Source organism: Musa acuminata, chromosome BXJ3-6 (genome assembly GCF_036884655.1).
Source record: "Musa acuminata AAA Group cultivar baxijiao chromosome BXJ3-6, Cavendish_Baxijiao_AAA, whole genome shotgun sequence".
Taxonomy (NCBI): Eukaryota; Viridiplantae; Streptophyta; class Magnoliopsida; order Zingiberales; family Musaceae; genus Musa; species Musa acuminata.
Window position 1 is genome coordinate 14,924,599 of NC_088354.1, and position 16,550 is coordinate 14,941,148.

Below are 16,550 nucleotides of genomic sequence, written 5' to 3' on the forward strand. Positions count from 1 at the left end.
TGTGTACAGGAAGGTAAGTAGGAGCGCTATCACCTTCTTGGTTTTATATGTGGATGATATTCTGATCATTGAGAATGATGTAGGAATGCTATCCATAATAAAGACTTGGTTATCTAGACACTTCTCTATGAAGAACTTAGGGGAAGCATCCTGTATCTTGGAGGTTCAGATCTATAGAGATAGATCCAAGAGGATCCTTGGCTTGTCTCAGTCCAAGTACATAGACACTTTTGTTAAAAGGATTGACATGAAAAAATCTAAGAGATGTCTCATACTAATGAGACATGGGATATTGTTTTCTAGGAGTATGTCCCCAAAGACTCCTGAAGAAAGGGCAAACATGGATAGGATATCCTCTGTCTCGGTGATAGGGTTTATCATATATGTCATGCTATGTATCAGGCCTAATAGAGCACGTGCTTTGAGTGTCACGAGTAGGTATCAGGTGAATCCAGGCTTGGAGCACTGGAAAGCAGTAAAGTGTATCCTTAAGTACTTGAGATGGACTAAGGATCTTTTACTAGTATATGAAGGTAGTAGCCTTAGGGTTGAAGGCTACACAAACTCGAGTTTTCAGTCCGATATTGATGATAGTAAGTTAAATTTGGAGTATGTGTACACCCTGAATGGAGGAGTAGTGTGCTGGAAGAGTTCTAAGTGAGATACTACTACTAACTCGACCATAGAGGCTGAGTACATTGCTATAGCAAAGACAACAAAGGAGGGAGTCTAGATGAAGAAGTTCATCACAGATCCGAGAGACGTGCTAGGAAACGAGAAGTCGATTCCCTTATATTGCGATAACAATGGGGGGATTGCTTAAGTGAAGGAACCTAGGTCTCATAAGAAGTATTCTGAGGAGGTTCCACCTGATCAGAAAGATCGTGACCCGAGGAGATGTAGGAGTGACAAGAGTTTGAATATAACATTACAGATCCATTGACAAAGCCTTTGTCTCAGATTGTCTTTGAGCATTATAGGGGTCTGATGGGGATCAGACACATAAGTGATTAACTTTAGGTCAAATGGGAGATTGCTGCTAGTCATAATTTCCCTACAAACCAATCACATGAGTGATGACACATATAACTTGATACACAATTTTTTTGCTTATTATGTTTTGGCATTGATCATATATATATATATATATATATATATATATATATATATATATATATATATATATATATATATATATATATATATATATATATATATATATAATGATATTCTTGGATTTATGCAATAAGAATCGGATCGTGATGAGATCCTAATAATGAGACTGATTCACCTTTAAATATAGACCCTAAATAATCCCAGTCATAGGTTATTCGAGAGGGATATCAAGATAACCAAACAGACTGGTGTGTTATATACCCATCTATAGTTGGTCTCATACTTGCTCGTGTAGGGACACTAGGGATACAGTGCAGGTGCTTATTGGAGAATGAGTTTACTGATTGATCCGCTTACAGAATGCTGCATAGTTGATGATGCCTTATTGTGAGACAGTGATTCCGTAGTCCTAATGGTGTATTTGGTCTTTAGACTTTAGGTGCCAAAGATGTCCTGTATGAGTACTCCACTCTTTGATACGAGACTTATAGGTTAGGAGGTTTCAAATCTAATACAATCGGTCATCGGGAGTGGTAGCCAACCTTACAAGGACTATTGAGTATCGATAAATGATCATCTATTCTCAATGTTGTGAGAGGAATATCTCATGTATTCTTTCTTAGACAAATCCCTGGCCATGGTCATTCGAATTAAGAGAGAGAGTTTTTTGGGAGAATCCGATTAGAGCGAGACTCTAGTAGAAACCATATAGGTCTGACAACACCATGCCAAGTATGAAGTCTTTGGGGTATTAGATTGATGAGGGATTATATATACACAGTAACTGAGGACAAACATATTCAATAGATTGGATTCCGTTGTATCATCTAGGGATTGCGGCGTAGTGGCATAGTACGTCCATAGTCGATGAGTCAAGTGAATTATTATGGAGATAACAATTCACTGAGCCAAACGGAGTTCTGATAGGTATGGCTCACGGCCAGCTCGATATTGGGCCTAGAGGGTCACACACATATGGTAGGCGTTATGATGAATAGATGTTCGAATATGAGATATTCGTCGGAGCCTCTATCTTATTAGATATCCAATAAGCCACTAAATTATTGGATCTTATGGATGAGATCTAATAAGAGCCAATGATAAATTATTGGATAGAGATTCACTAATCTGAGAGGCTTGGATAGTTGAATTTAGATCCAATACCCAATAGGGCAAGATGGTTAAGTTGATAGAGGACCTCTATAAATAGGATGAAATCAGTGGTTCATAGGCTAGAGCTTTTTGGTTGCCTCTCCTATTCTCCTCCCCCTCTCTATCTCATAGTAGGCTTGGAGTTTTAAGGAGCGTTGTTGTAGCCTTGCTGTATGGATCGTTGCTAGAGAGGAGAGCACTTGACCTCCTTTATCTCTCCTAGAGATATGTAGGGATTCAGGGATATATGATCTCCCTAGGTAACATATTATATCTTATACGAAGTTTTAAGTTTAATGAATTTTTATGCACCAATCTTCATACGACGTTAAACATATCTTTGAGAATTTGAAGATTTTATTTTCATATTCTTCAGCTATGTATATGATGTCGTCCCCCAAGATTTCCCTATAATATTGACCTCCCACAATATCCGATCTTAGCGCAATGCCCGATCCTTCTGGCCTGATGCCCGATCTCTAACATGATCCACTCCGGGCTAACGTCTGATTCTCCTACTTCAATCGATTTGCCTTTCCATGATCGAAGTTAGTTGTACGTCATTTTTCTCAAACACTAATTAGATCATAAACTCATCAATTGATTTCATTATCAGAATTCGGGATTCAACAATTTCTCTCTTTTTTTTTATGATAACAACCAATTGATGATGGAGTTTTAACTAAACCCACCTATCTATATGTCATATCGAAATAAACTTTGAATTTAAAAAATGATAACCTGCACTAATGGCACTCCCCTATATTAATGGCCAATGGAATGGCTCCACTTCCCCACACCTTCGTTCCGGATGACCAAAGGAGAGATGACTTCGACTCAAAGCGACTAAAAGGTCGAATAGGGAACACCATCCTAATCGCCCAACATTGATGCTGACCTCAGGATGATGCGTCGGTAAGCCGCCTTCATTAATAGCCCATGACGAGTAGGATAGGGGGGACTCTCACTAATCCCCGTCAGGCACTTAGATATACAAATCGACTCCTAAGTCAAACTGGAGCAAGCAGGTGAACACAACACTCTCCTAAACACTGCTAACTTTTTCCTCCCCATCCCTTTGACTTAAGCATCGAGTTATGTCAGAATTCTCGACACGACAAAAAAAAGGTACTGCTAGATGACTCTTTCTCGGGCAAGATGGTTCGTTCCCCGTACCAATTCGCTCCCTCAGTCAACTCTTTATAATAGTTATAATAGTTTACTATCAACACTGAATCAAGTCAAGCTGACTCGATAGTCAACGGCCTCAATGTAACAATAACACTTAATAGATTATGTTGTTTGGCAAGGGGTACATTATCACATATTCTATGCATGTCAACGATTCCAGAATCATGTTCATCGAAGTTCTCTTGGTGATGCCATTTCTTTCTCCTCCAAGCAAACTTTGGTATCTTTCGCTGTTGGGTTTTCTTCCTCTTTCTGCTCCCTTCTCTTTCCCCACAGGACGCTGTAAAGGCCCCCAACCATGAGAACTCCACCAAGGACGCTGCAACAAGATGTCGTCGTCATTGCATGGCGGCCGGCAGTGAGTTGTGTTGCCAGAGCAGTTGCAGACAAATGCGTACCTCCCCAAATCGACGAAGACTCCGGGGAGGAAAGGCGAGAGCATCATGATGATGATCATCGTCAGTGGAGCTGATAGGGCCAAGAAAACAGGGCCTCGTCTCTGTATCGTCCATGACTGCAGGAAGAATGCGAGCCCGGTGACGACGATGCCCTGTCAAGCATCGTGTGTGTCAAGATTTGTGCTAGCTTAAGAACTCGTGGATGAACGCGTTGAGAGACGATCTAGTCACGTACGCAGTAGGCCACTGAGATGAGTCCCATGTCGAGGCTCAGCTTCCACCGCGAGAAGTCCCTTTCGATCGCCAGAGTGATGAAGAATGTTTGGATGGCGCTGAAGAGGCTTTGCAGAGTGGTGAACATGAGTTCTGAAGGATACTGCTTCAGCAATGGTTCCTGCGTCAAATTAAAGATCAGGTAAAGCACTCTACGGAGAGAGAGAGAGAGGGAGAGAGAGAGAGACCTGTAAGACGAGCCACAGTGACCATGTCAGGTTGGAGACGATCATGAGGAAGGTCCCCAAGACCCATCTGCTGTAGGGATGAGGATGAACCTGAGCTTGATTCCCACCCGTAAGGACGTGATGGCGATTCAAGTGGTTCAAACGAGGTCCTCTGTAGAAAGCTATGGTCAAAGCGCCTGCAATGCACAGTCCTGCTCCGCAGAGCTTCGCGATCCCTGAGTGCCTCTTTACCTTCACCTTCTCCGTCCTGTTGTTGCAGATGAGACCAAGGGCACTACTCGTGTTCTCGCAATCATCATCATATGAAAATTCCTACCAACAACAAAGGAAATCTCACCTAAATATTACTGCCAAAATGAAGGTAGTCACCGGGATGGAATTTATTGCTGCAGATGCCAGCGCTGCTGAAGTGTAATCCAGAGCGACGGAGTACAAATATAGAGTCCCAGCAAGCCTGAGAAAAGGAAACAATGAACACAGATGAGTTTGAAACTTTGAACAGAAGTGATTGAATTCGTTCTTCGGCTAATTGCTCACCCAACTAAAGCAAGCATGAACATCTTGAAGGCCAACCAGAATGACAGGGCTGGAGCTCTCTTCCTGAGATATAAATCGCACATTAAAAGCAAACAGTACAGCTCGGTGACAGCAAGAAGCATCACGAGGTATAGCCAACAAGCACCTTTCCACCACAAGCGCAACTGGCACCAAGAAAAGGGTGGCAATTAGTTGCCTGTAGAAGACAAAGACTGCGGTGTTCATGCCACCATCGAAAGCCGCCTTGATGATGATCTGCATGCCTGCGTATATAACCCTTATCAGAAGGACAACCAGGCAAAGCTTCGTCTTCTCCATCACCGGAGTCCCTGCTTAAGCTTAAGTGAACTCGAATTTAAAGAAAGAGAAGTGACAAAAACTAGAGATACAGTTCATGAAACGAGATCATGCTGCGACAGGCAAAAGGGTACGGTTTAGCTCACTCGGGGAAGTAGTTGTGCAGGGTGACCTGTAAGGTATTACATGCAGTGGCAACACTAACATACTACCTCTTTGGTGAGAAAGAAAAGCATGTTAGAGACAGAGAGAGACGCTTCGTTAAGCACAGCTAAAGGGAGAATGGATTCTGATGCAGCATCACACAAAGTGATACTCCATTTTTCTACAGCAACACTGGTTTTGGTGCCGAAGCGCACTGAACCTGACATGGCCATTACTGAGAGCTGCTCCAGGGCGAGAAAGCAGAGATGCTAATCCCACTCAATTTAGTGGGATTAAATTGAGTTACTTTAAGATTATTATTACTATTTTTTTAATACTACCTCATTGATCTCTTGTCCTTATTTTCATGGTTTTGCAGATGAGTCGTGATATGATCAGTATTATAATCTATGAAAAGATAAGAATTTCTCTCGGAGTAAAAAACAAAAAAAAACCCTTATCTCTGTAATTATTATATAAACATGACATATCCCGTTAATATTGAATGAGAAAATATTCTCTGTTACCATCTCTGGAGGGATTGATTGGACTTCATGCATCAAATCCTGACTGACCAAAAATACCAACAACATCAAGTCAACCTACAGAAGAGTGGCTGGGCATGGCTTCCTGTTGTGACGTGCTCTCAAGGCCGAAGGCAAACCAAGCTAAACGGCCATCACGCAAGCATGTTGTCATAACATGCCAACCAGGACCGCATCAATGTGTCATTGAATGTCCTATATCTCAAGTTTGGTTGGGGCCTGTATTATTTAGGCTAATAGGCTCTGCCCAGTGGTGTCTGTCACATGGAAGACTTCTGCAGTTGTTTGTCCTCTAACCAATTTCGCCTTCCCATTCACACCATGTTCATTTTGTCCCCTCTCAAGTCAAAGGTATTCTAATTATTTGGTTCGGATCGTGTTCTTATATCTCTACGTGGTCCAATTAAGAAGGGCAAGGGCAGAAGAAAAAGATTTGGAATGCTTCATGCATGCGATCACCCACAAGGAGTAAAGAACAAGCAATGCAGCTGAGCTGGATGCCCATGTGGGAATACGTTGCATGGCTTATCATCCCTCTGCATGCCACCAACACTTTTGACCTTGACAGAGTGGAGTTCAAGCTGTATTATGTCCTGCTGTCTTCGCTACCCAAGACAAGTTGTCTGTCTCGGATGAAATGTCATCACCAAATATCCAATCATCGTCGTTTGGATTGTCCCACATTTCTCCCTCTCTCTGGTCAGATTCCCAAATATAATAATCATAATTTGCATGATTTGCAACCTACTTATTTGCAGCAATTACAATAGTTGATATGATAGTATTAAATATGTGTATCAACTCCCAACTCATGTAAATTAAAACATGGCAGGGAACTGTCTTTTGGTGTCTGATTTGGTATGGAATTGGAATCATATCTTCTTATATCAGACAAGGTTGTCAAGGATCCCGTGTCCGGAGAACAACAGGAAACACCCAATCCCGTGTCAACAGGACGTCAGAACGGAACTGCACTGCGTCACCATCATGAGGCGAGCCGCGGAACCCTGCGTTGGCCGCGACAGGAAATCGCGTGGGACGGACAGAGGGGGCAGACACCTTTCCCGTGACCAATTCGACGCACGAGCGAGAGATTGGACCGGACTCGTTCCCGAGACCGATTCGACATACCGATGCCGTATAGACCGGACCCGGTCCATTCTCACAGACTTGCCTCCCCGCAAGACCACTCGTGTGCGTTCCCACTCGTCATCTCTCTCTCACTCCTTGGTCGACTCTTATTTTTACCCGATCCCCATCAACCCCTTTCCCGAACCCAACTCCGTTTACTTGCCCCCCAAGGTTCGAATTTTCCCCCGGTTCAATTCTCTGAGAAGTGTTTAAGAGGATTTGTTGTCGTCGTCGGTGGTGATCATGCCGACGATGGACTACCAGGGTTCGTCCCTCCCCTTTGCCTCCATCGGGCGTTCCATCCTCAGCATCCGCCGCGACCAGGTGCACACCGTTCACGCCGGCCGACACCATGACCCCGCCGCCCTCGACCTCGATCTCGAGGCCCTCCAGAAGCGCGTCGCCGACCTCTTCCTTGACCTCTCTTCCTCTGACGACGATCTGCTCTCCCTCGCCTGGGTCCGCAAGCTGCTCGACGGCTTCCTCGTCTGCCAGGAGGAGTTTCGCGGGATCCTCTTCGGCTGCAGCCAGGGCCGGCGGGTGAACCTCTCCCGGCCCCCCCTTGACCGCCTCCTCTCCGACTACTTTGACCGCGCCGTCAAGGCCCTCGACGTCTGCAATGCCGTCCGCGACGGCATCGACCAGCTCCGTCGGTGGCGCCGGCACCTCGAGATCGCCCTCGCCGCTCTCAGCGGCGGCGGCCGGACCCTCGGCGAGGGCCAGCTCCGCCGCGCCCGCAAGGCCCTCACCGAACTCGCCATCCTCATGATCGACGAGAAGGAGGCCGGCGGCGGGTCCGTCCTGACCCTCCGCAATCGCTCCTTCGGCCGCGCCGGCAAGGAGCCGCCCCACCACCGCCGAGCCGGCAGCGGTGGGGCCGCCGTATCCTCCTCGGGGCACCACCGTTCCCTCTCTTGGAGCGTCTCCCGGTCGTGGTCCGCCGCGCGGCAGCTCCAAGCGATCGGAAACAATCTCACCCCTCCTAGGGGCAACGAGGTTACCGCCACCAACGGCCTCGCCGTCCCCGTCTTCACCATGAGCTCTGTGCTCTTCTTCGTGATGTGGGCGCTCGTGGCGGCGATCCCGTGTCAGGACCGCGGCCTCCAGACCCACTTCTGGGTTCCCCGGAACTTCTCCTGGGCCGCCTCCATCACGTCGCTTCACGACCGAATCTTCGAGGAATCAAAAAGGAAGGAGAGGAAGAGCTCATGCGGGATGCTAAAGGAGATCCACCATATGGAGAAGTGCATCCGCCACCTGACAGAGTTGCTGGACCCGGTTGACTTCCCATGGACGGAGGGGAAGGAGACGGAGCTGAGGCAGGGGGTGGAAGAGCTAGCGGAGGTCTGCAACACCATGAAAGACGGCTTAGAACAACTGGAGCGCCAGGTGCGGGAGGTCTTCCTTAGGACGGTGAGGAGCCGAACGGAAGGCCTCGACTGCCTCAGCAAATCCCACCATCCCGAGTGAATTGTCACCGGGAAGTGCCAAATCCGCAGCTTTCGGCGATGCTGCGTCTACAAATCGATCCTCGAAGAAGGCAAGATCGAAGATTAGATGATGAACCAAGTGTCTTCTTCCGATGATAAAGCAGGAGGTGGTGAGTATTCTTTGCATTTAGGTTGTGTCACAGGTTGTGTAGAAACAATGGGGAGAAAGCAGCAGCTTGCTTGTTAGATTCTGTTCGAATATTTGTCATGTTCATCTTCAACAACAAGTCTCCTAATCGTGAAGTCCTCCAAATAGTAGCAAGCTGTGGGAATGACTTATCTTTTTGTATACAGTGTTTTTGTGTTTTCTTCTTGTTGATTACTCCTAATTTGTTCTTTCTTTCTCTTTGTGCATTTCTGTTCACTGATATGTTTTTGATGATGACATGCATGTCTTCATTATAACATTTAGGAGATCTCCATGCTTTTGCTTAGCAAGCTTTCCTAGTAGAACTCATCATAGCTGGGATGATGGGAGCAGTTCGTTGGAGGATTTTGGCTCTTCGTTTCTTTCGGTGTTGATGCTCAGCAAGCTGTCCTTTTGTTGGTGAGAATTGCTGGAGAAGTTTTCCTGTGTTTTCCCCTTCTCATGTACTCACATGATGGTGGTGGCATTTGTATTCCTGGCTATGCTGTTTCTGATGGCTGATAACAAAAAGTACACCATATTTAGATTACATGCTTGGATTTCTTTCATGGTTTAGGGAGCATCAAATGCAGTGGAGAAGAGGCACTCTCCATTGATTCAGATGATCTTTTTGTGTTACAGTGGCATCTGCTGAGATCCCGGTAACGGTGGAAGATGCCAAGATAAAATTTGATTTGGCCCATTACTTGATATTCCAAAGCTGCTTAGCCAGCAGTATGCTTGTGGACTTTTGTCATATATCTCTATCTGAGCTGCAAATTCACATGTCTACGTTGCAGAAACCGGAGGAAAGCTAAGGTGAGAAACGAGACTTTTAGTACTTTCCAACAGGTTGTTAGCTGTATGAACAGAGCCAATCATAAGCAAGTTGCAGGAAGAGCAGACAGTAGAATGATGATGATGATGGACTTGTTCTTTAGCAGTAGTATATTATGCATCCATTTTTTCCTTTATTCTTTTTATCAAATGACAAGTTTCTCCTTAATCCAGGTCAACATTGGATGGCAAAAACTAGGTTTTTTTGCATGTGCCAATATGCCCCAAGAATTGAATAGATGACATCAGTGTAGGCAAACCTGAATCCCAAGTGTTTGTTTCTTTGGTGACATGCACAGAAGAACTAGTGTGAAAGATCAAGAAGAAGCAAAAGGCAATGTTCTATATATGTAATTAGGGTTCTTTGGTTCTCTGCAAATGAATCATTTGTATTTCTGCATATGTATTCCTATAAATTACAAAATATCATGACCAATTCACTATGTTCTTGGTATATAAATTGGACAATTGTGTTTAGATTTGTTAGTTCTGGTTTAATTATCGTTAAGTAAATTAAATTTTTTTAATGTTTTCTTATATAATATTTGATACAGAGAATTGGTCATTTGACTAGAGAGATGCTATACTAAAAATCGAAGTATTTCTATTACAAGAAAACTCTATGATTTTGAGACATTGAATACTTTATACTTAAGTTTAAGAGGGTTCGATGGATCTCATCGATGACATCTTAAAAAATTAAGATATCTTAAAATTTGTTAGATGAGGTCTTGTATCGTGAAATTGATAATCAATGTAAGCAACATAAGAAGAATAAGTAAAAGAGAAAAGAAGTGGAGTCTACAAAGTCAAAGGATAATACTATAGCTACAATGCAGGGTGGTGATTATTTGATTTTATCTCCTTTTGATGATATTTTTTTTTTTGTGTCAGAATCTTGAGTGAGTGATTGACACAGGTGCTTCTTATCATGCTACACCACGGAGTGAGTTTTTTGCTACATACAGGTTTGGAAATTTTGGTGTTGTCAAGATGGGCAACTATTGCATAACAGACATCATTGGCATGATTGATATCCATTTAAAGACCAACTTTGGCTGCAAGTTGGTGCTTAAAGATGTGAGACATGTGGTTGACTTGAGGCTGAATTTAATTTCAGTTGGAAGGCTAGATGATGAAGACTATGATAGCATATTTCACAGAGGGCAATGGAAGCTTAGTAAGGGTTCTCTTATTGTGGCTAGTGGAAAGAAATGTCATACTTTGTACAGGTTGCAGGCTAAAGCTTATGGTGAGCAGTTAAATGCTACAAAGAAAGACTTCAGCATGGAGTTGTAGCATAAGCGATTGAGACCCATGAGCGAGAAGGGGCTGCAAGCTCTTTCCAATATATAGGTATTACTAGATCTCAAATGTACACATTTGAACCTTTGTATTGATTGTTTGGTGGGTAAACAACACAGAGTTTCATTTGCTAGTCCTGCTATGTCTAGAAAAATGCATATCTTAGACCGTATTTATACAGATGTATGTGGTCCTTTGAGGACAAAAAATCCTTGTGGATCTATTGATGTTCCTGGTATAAGTGGTGCACTTTATTTTGTCACTTTTATAGATGATTTTTTCATGAAAGTTTGGGCCTATGCTTTGAAGACCAAAGATCAGGTTATTAATATCTTCAAAGAGTTTCATACTAGGGTTGAAAGGAAGACAGAAAGGCAATTGAAATACATAAGATCAAATAATGGTGGTGAGTACACAGGATTATTTAATGATTATTGTAGGTCATATGACATCCAATAAGAGATGATAGTTCTTGATACACCTCAGCATAATGCTATTGCAGAGAGGATGAACTGCATAATTATGGAAAAGATCAGAGGAATGCTTTCACAAGCCAAGCTACCTAAAAGGATTTGAGATGAGGCTTTGCGGACTGCAGTTGATGTGATCAACTTATCATCATGTACAACCCTAGATGGTGATGTTGCAAAGCATGTATGGTTAGGAAAAGATGTTTCCTACATGCATTTAAGAGTGTTTGGTTGTCGTGCATTTGTACATGTTCCAAACAATGGGAGGTCCAAGTTGGATAGTGATAGGACATATTTTGGCCCTATGTGAACCACCAACGGACGCTGCAGACCGATGCGACACCGTACGCCTCCAGAACCGCGGGGTGCATGCCACGTCAAGCTCCAACGGTGTGACTGTGTGGCCTAGCCACCCCAAGAGCTGGGGGCGATGTCGTATCCTATTAGGGCAATGTCGTTTGACGCCGCTCAAGCACCCCCGAAGACGCCATCTCGTCAGAGAGGTTGTTCAGCCCCCAAAGCTACCAGCTATGCCGGACCAGGGCCCGACCAATTCTCGCACGTAGGTATAAATACTCCTGACCTGATCCAGGAGAGGAGAGGAGGAAAAAAGGGAATAAAAATCAATCTAACTTGCTCGTCGGAGGGGCCAAAGTCGGGACACACCCGACGAAGGCCTTTTTGCAAGGAGGTGGTCGTCATCAAGCCGCAGGCGCCTTCACCCCGAAGTCGTCTCCCAATACGCAGAGGAGGGTGACCCAGTGGCTCGGATCTGACTGGTGCCAGTCTCATCTCCCGTTCCAAAGAGGAGCCTGCGTGGTGAGGAAGGTCGCCATCTATCCTAGGGACGAGCGGACACCTCTTCCCGTAAACGGAGCTTAGGGTCGGCGGACCTTGGAAAGACAATCCTCGCATTCCCCCCAGAAGTTCCCGATGTCAGCATGTGGGCCTAACTGTGCTGACTCATTAGTCAAGGTACCTTTGTTTCTCAATAGATTGGCGCTAGAAGGAGGCATGTCGCAGGAACAACTAGCAGGAATGCACCTTGGGAGGGAGCTCCCGACCGACCTCCCTTCCGTCGAGCCAGAAGGACAAGCCCTCTCCGCCCCTATGGACGGAAGGATTCTAGCTTCAATGCCTAATCGTTAATGGCGCCTATTCAACGACCCGGGACTGTCGCCCCCGGGGCGAGCCTCGGGGGGCCCGGCCGTGATGCCCGAGGCATTTCTTAGCATAACTAAGCAAGTACAGACCATGGTAGACATGATGCACACACTCGCCCCGGTCATCCCCCAAATTGGGCGGCCCCCGATGCCCCTGATTGATCCGGCTCGGCAACCCCGGAACGGGGAACAGCTCGTGGTTGGGGTAGCCTTTAGGCGGGCAACGGAGCCGAGGGGTCCTCCCGAGCAGAATGCGCCCACACCTCGCCGAGCCACCCCATCTCATCTAGAGCTCGACACTATTTCGTCCGACTCGGCGGACGACTCACTCAGAGCCCAATTATCCCGGGTCAATCAGCGCCTATACGCGTTCCAGCGCGAGCTTTGGAGATCGCATAGTGAGCCCAGCGAGGGCGCTTCGGGTGGGTCCCCCTTTACCCAGGAAGTACAAGACAAGCCGGTACCCCTCAACTTCAGGTTCCCGACATTGAAAACGTACGATGGAAGCTTTGATCCCATGGAGCATGTCTCTGTATTCCGGGCCCAGATGGCCCTCTATGGTGCCTCCGATGTGCTGATGTGCCGGGCATTTCCGACCACTCTAAGGGGACCGGCATGAGCATGGTTCAGCCAGCTACGTCAATCCTCGGTCTCGTCCTTCGACCAACTCACCGGGGAGTTTGAGCAGAACTTCCTCGCCAGTGCACGACCTAGGCCTTCCATGGCCACCCTGCTCGTGCTATCCCAGCATGAAGACAAGTAGCTTTCTCAGTTTGTGGCACGCTTTGCTATTGAGATCCGGGGATTCCCGGATGCTCACCCTTCTCTTATCATGCAAGCGTTTTTGATGGGTTTGAAGCCTTCAAGGTTCTTCTGGTCACTAATTGAGAGGCCACCAGTAGCCATCCCTGAGATGCTCCAACGCACTAACCAGTACATCGCCGCCGAAGCTCTGGTGGCGAGAAAGCGCATAAACAGCAAGAGGCCAAGGGCGGAGCAATCCCGAGGAACAACTTCAGCAGCCCCGATGCAACCCCGCCAAAGGCCCGACTGACAAGAGCTACTGCTCCCGAGGCCTCCGCCTCTCCCTCTGAGCATGTTCCATCGGGACTACAGCCACGGCATGGAAGATTGTCATGACGTCCAGAATCGAAGCGAGGACTTTATCCGAAAAGGTCACCTCGGACGCTATCTCAAGAAACCTCGAGAAGCAACTCCACATCCCAAGGGACCCATCAAAAGACGCTGGCCTAGCTCTTGCCCGAGCCTCTCCAGATCGGTTCCCGACCTGCAGCCCATAGGCCCAGCTCTTGCCCGAGCCTCTCCAAATCGGTTCCCGACCTACAGCTCACTGGCCTAGCTCTCATCCAAGCCACTCCAAATCTGCTCCCAACTTGTGCCTCGCCAGCCCAGCTCTTGCCCGAGCCTCTCCATATCGGTTCTCGACTTGCGGCTCGCCAGCCCAGCTCTTGCCCGAACCTCTCCAGATTGGTTCCCGACCTGCGCCTCCCGAATCCAGCTTCTACCCGGGTCGCTCCAGTTCGCTCCCGGCAGGCGACTCGTCGGCACCAAAACCGGAACCGAGCTTAATCGCTCAGCCCCCAGGTTCATCTTCTACCTAGGTTGCTCTAGTTCGCTCCTAACAGGCGGCCCGCCGGCACCAAAACTGGAACCAAGCTTAATCACTCGGTCCCTAGATTCAATTCGGAGCTGAGCTCACAACTCAGTCCCCAGATTCAATTCGGAGTCTAGCTCACAACTCGGTCCCCAGGTTCAATTCGGAGCCGAGCTCACAACTCGGTCCCCAGATTCAATTCGGAGCCAAGCTCACAACTCGGTCCCCAGGTTCAATTCGGTGCCTAACTCACAACTCGGTCCCCAGGTTCAATTCGACGCCGAGCTTACAACTCGGTTCCCAGGTTTAATTCGGAGCCGAGCTCACAACTCGGTCCCCAGGTTCAATTCGGAGCCGAGCTCACAACTCAGTCCCCAAATTCAATTCAGAGCCAAGCTCACAACTCGGTCCCCATATTCAATTCGGAGCCGAGCTCACAACTCGATCCCCAGGTTCAATTCGGAGCCGAGCTCACAACTCGGTCCCCAGATTCAATTCGGAGCCGAGCTCATAACTCGGTCCCCAGATTCAATTCGGAGTCGAGCTTACAACTCGGTCCCCAGACTTGATACAGAACCAAAGCTACCCACTCAGCCAAATCCAACGTCCAAGCCACGCATATCGGTCATCCAATGCCCGAGTCGCATCTCGGCCAAATCCAGCATCCGAGCCACGCACCTCGGCCAATCCAACCTCGCCGTGCAGGTCTCGCCTTGCTGGTTTCGATGCTTCGGTTTTACCTCGACAAGCCCTTTTCGTTCAACCAGTAGGGTCAGTCCTGCCCGAATCACGGGGCACCGCCCCTCTAAAATCCCCCCCGACAAGTCAATCCAGCCTCGCTGCGCAGGTCTCACCTCGATGGTTTCGACGCTTTGGTTTCGCCTCGACAGGCCCTACCATTCGACCAGCAGGGTCAGTCCTGCCCGGATCACGGGGCTCCGCCCCCCTAAATTACCCCCGACAAATCAATTTGTTCCTCCCACAAAAGCCCAACGCTATCATATCCCTCAAACCCAAGCATGCCTCCCGGACCGCCAGCGATCTTTCGGCATGCCTCGGAGGGGGGGGAGTGATAGGACATATTTTGGCCCTATGTGAACCACCGACAGATGCTGCAGACCGATGCGACACCATACGCCTCCAGAACTACGGGGTGCATGCCACGTCAAGCTCCAATGGTACGACTGTGCAGCCTGGCCACCCCAAGAGCTGGGGGCAGTGCCGTCTACTATTAGGGCAGTTTCGTCTGACGCCACTTAAGCACCCCCGAAAACACCATCTCGTCAGAGAGGTTGTTCAGCCCCCAAAGCCAGCGGCCATGCCAGATTAGAGCCCGACCAATTCCCACACACAGGTATAAATACCCCCGACCTGATCTAGGAGAGGGGAGGAGGAAAAAAGGGAATAAAAACCAATCTAACTTGCTCGTCGGAGGGGCCAAAGTTGAGACACACCCGACGAAGGCCTTTTTATAGGGAGGTGGTCGTCATCAAGCCGCAGGCGCCTTCACCCCGAAGTCGTCTCCCAATAGGTAGAGGAGGGCGACCCAATGGCTCGGATCCGATCGGTGCCAGTCTCGTCTCCCGTTCCAAAGAGGAGCCCGCGTAGTGAGGAAGGTCGCCATCTATCTTGGGGACGAGTGGACACCTCTTCCCACAAATGGAGTTCGGGGTCGGCGAACCTTGAAAAGATAACCCTCGCATTCCCCCTAGAAGTTCCCGATGTCGACATGTGGGCCTAACTGTGCTGACTCATCAGTCATGGTACCTTTGTTTCTCAATAGATAGTAAGATTAAAGAATGTATTTTTCGTAGCTACTCACATGATCATTTTAGTTACAGGCTTTGGGATCCAGAAAAGCAGAAAGTATTTAGAAGCAGAGATGTAGTCTCTTTGAGGATCAAACCTTTGAGGATTTGAAGAAGAAGGCACCAGCCAAGACTTCTGCAAAAGGATTAGTAGATTATGACCCAGTTACTCCTCCAGTATATCAGGGTGATGGGGAGATATGCAGGAAGATGGTGTAGAGCCTGATGTTGATCTACCTATGTAACATGTTGAGCAAGAAGAAGTTGGAGAGCAACTTTCCGCAGAACCTCAGTTGAGAAGATCTTCTAGACAATGTCAACCTTCCAAAAGATACTCTATGGATGAGTATGTGATATTTACTGATGCAGGTGAACCAGAAAATTATCAAGAAGCAGTTGAAAGTGAGTAGAAAGAGAAATGGTTAGTTACTATGTAAGAAGAGAATGATTCTCTTCAGAAGAACCACACTTATGATTTGGTACTACTACCAAATGGAATGAAGGCCTTGAAGAATAAGTGGGTTTTTAAGTTGAAAACTCAAGAATATTGTCCTCAACTAAAGTACAAAGCTAAATTGGTTGTGAAATGCTTTGGTCAAAAGAAAGGTATTGACTTTGAAGAGATTTTTTCTCCTGTTGTTAAAATGTCTTCTATTTGTGCTGCTCTTGGTATTATTGCTAGTCAAGACTTGGAGGTTGAGCAGTTAGATGTAAAGACAACTTTCCTTCATGGTGATTTGGAGGAGGAAATTTATATGAAGCA

General features: G+C 46.9%; 2 protein-coding genes across 3 annotated transcripts; one reads left to right on the forward strand and one right to left on the reverse strand.

The window, feature by feature from the left end:
• Nucleotides 1–3,541: 3,541 nt before the first annotated feature.
• Nucleotides 3,542–5,238, reverse strand: LOC135584484 (WAT1-related protein At5g64700-like). 2 transcript variants are annotated; one of them, XM_065154002.1, is made up of 7 exons: nucleotides 5,001–5,228; nucleotides 4,856–4,918; nucleotides 4,656–4,772; nucleotides 4,319–4,565; nucleotides 4,093–4,251; nucleotides 3,858–4,009; nucleotides 3,542–3,778 (listed from the first exon to the last, which is right to left on the reverse strand). In XM_065154002.1, the coding sequence occupies exons 1-7, from the start codon at nucleotides 5,171–5,173 to the stop codon at nucleotides 3,628–3,630; spliced, it is 1,062 nt and encodes a 353-aa protein (XP_065010074.1). In that variant the 5' UTR covers nucleotides 5,174–5,228; the 3' UTR covers nucleotides 3,542–3,627. The 2 variants fall into 2 exon arrangements, with proteins under 2 accessions (XP_065010074.1, XP_065010073.1); XM_065154001.1 differs by having other exon boundaries at nucleotides 3,542–4,009; nucleotides 5,001–5,238.
• Nucleotides 5,239–7,076: 1,838 nt separating this feature from the next.
• Nucleotides 7,077–8,775, forward strand: LOC103988517 (protein BYPASS1-LIKE). Its single transcript, XM_009407058.3, has one exon. It carries the CDS (start codon nucleotides 7,216–7,218, stop codon nucleotides 8,440–8,442), a length of 1,227 nt encoding a protein of 408 aa, XP_009405333.1. The 5' UTR covers nucleotides 7,077–7,215; the 3' UTR covers nucleotides 8,443–8,775.
• Nucleotides 8,776–16,550: the final 7,775 nt, after the last annotated feature.

Excerpts from the sequence above, each read along its gene's own strand:
- LOC135584484 (XM_065154001.1), bottom strand. The coding sequence starts at position 5,173 with ATGGAGAAGACGAAGCTTTGCCTGGTTGTCCTTCTGATAAGGGTTATA. Across the intron at positions 4,773-4,855 it reads TTCATGCTTGCTTTAGTTGG|GCTTGCTGGGACTCTATATT; the intron begins GTGAGCAATTAG and ends TCCTTTTCTCAG. Across the intron at positions 4,010-4,092 it reads TCATCTCAGTGGCCTACTGC|GGCATCGTCGTCACCGGGCT; the intron begins GTACGTGACTAG and ends GATGCTTGACAG.
- LOC103988517 (XM_009407058.3), top strand. The coding sequence starts at position 7,216 with ATGCCGACGATGGACTACCAGGGTTCGTCCCTCCCCTTTGCCTCCATC.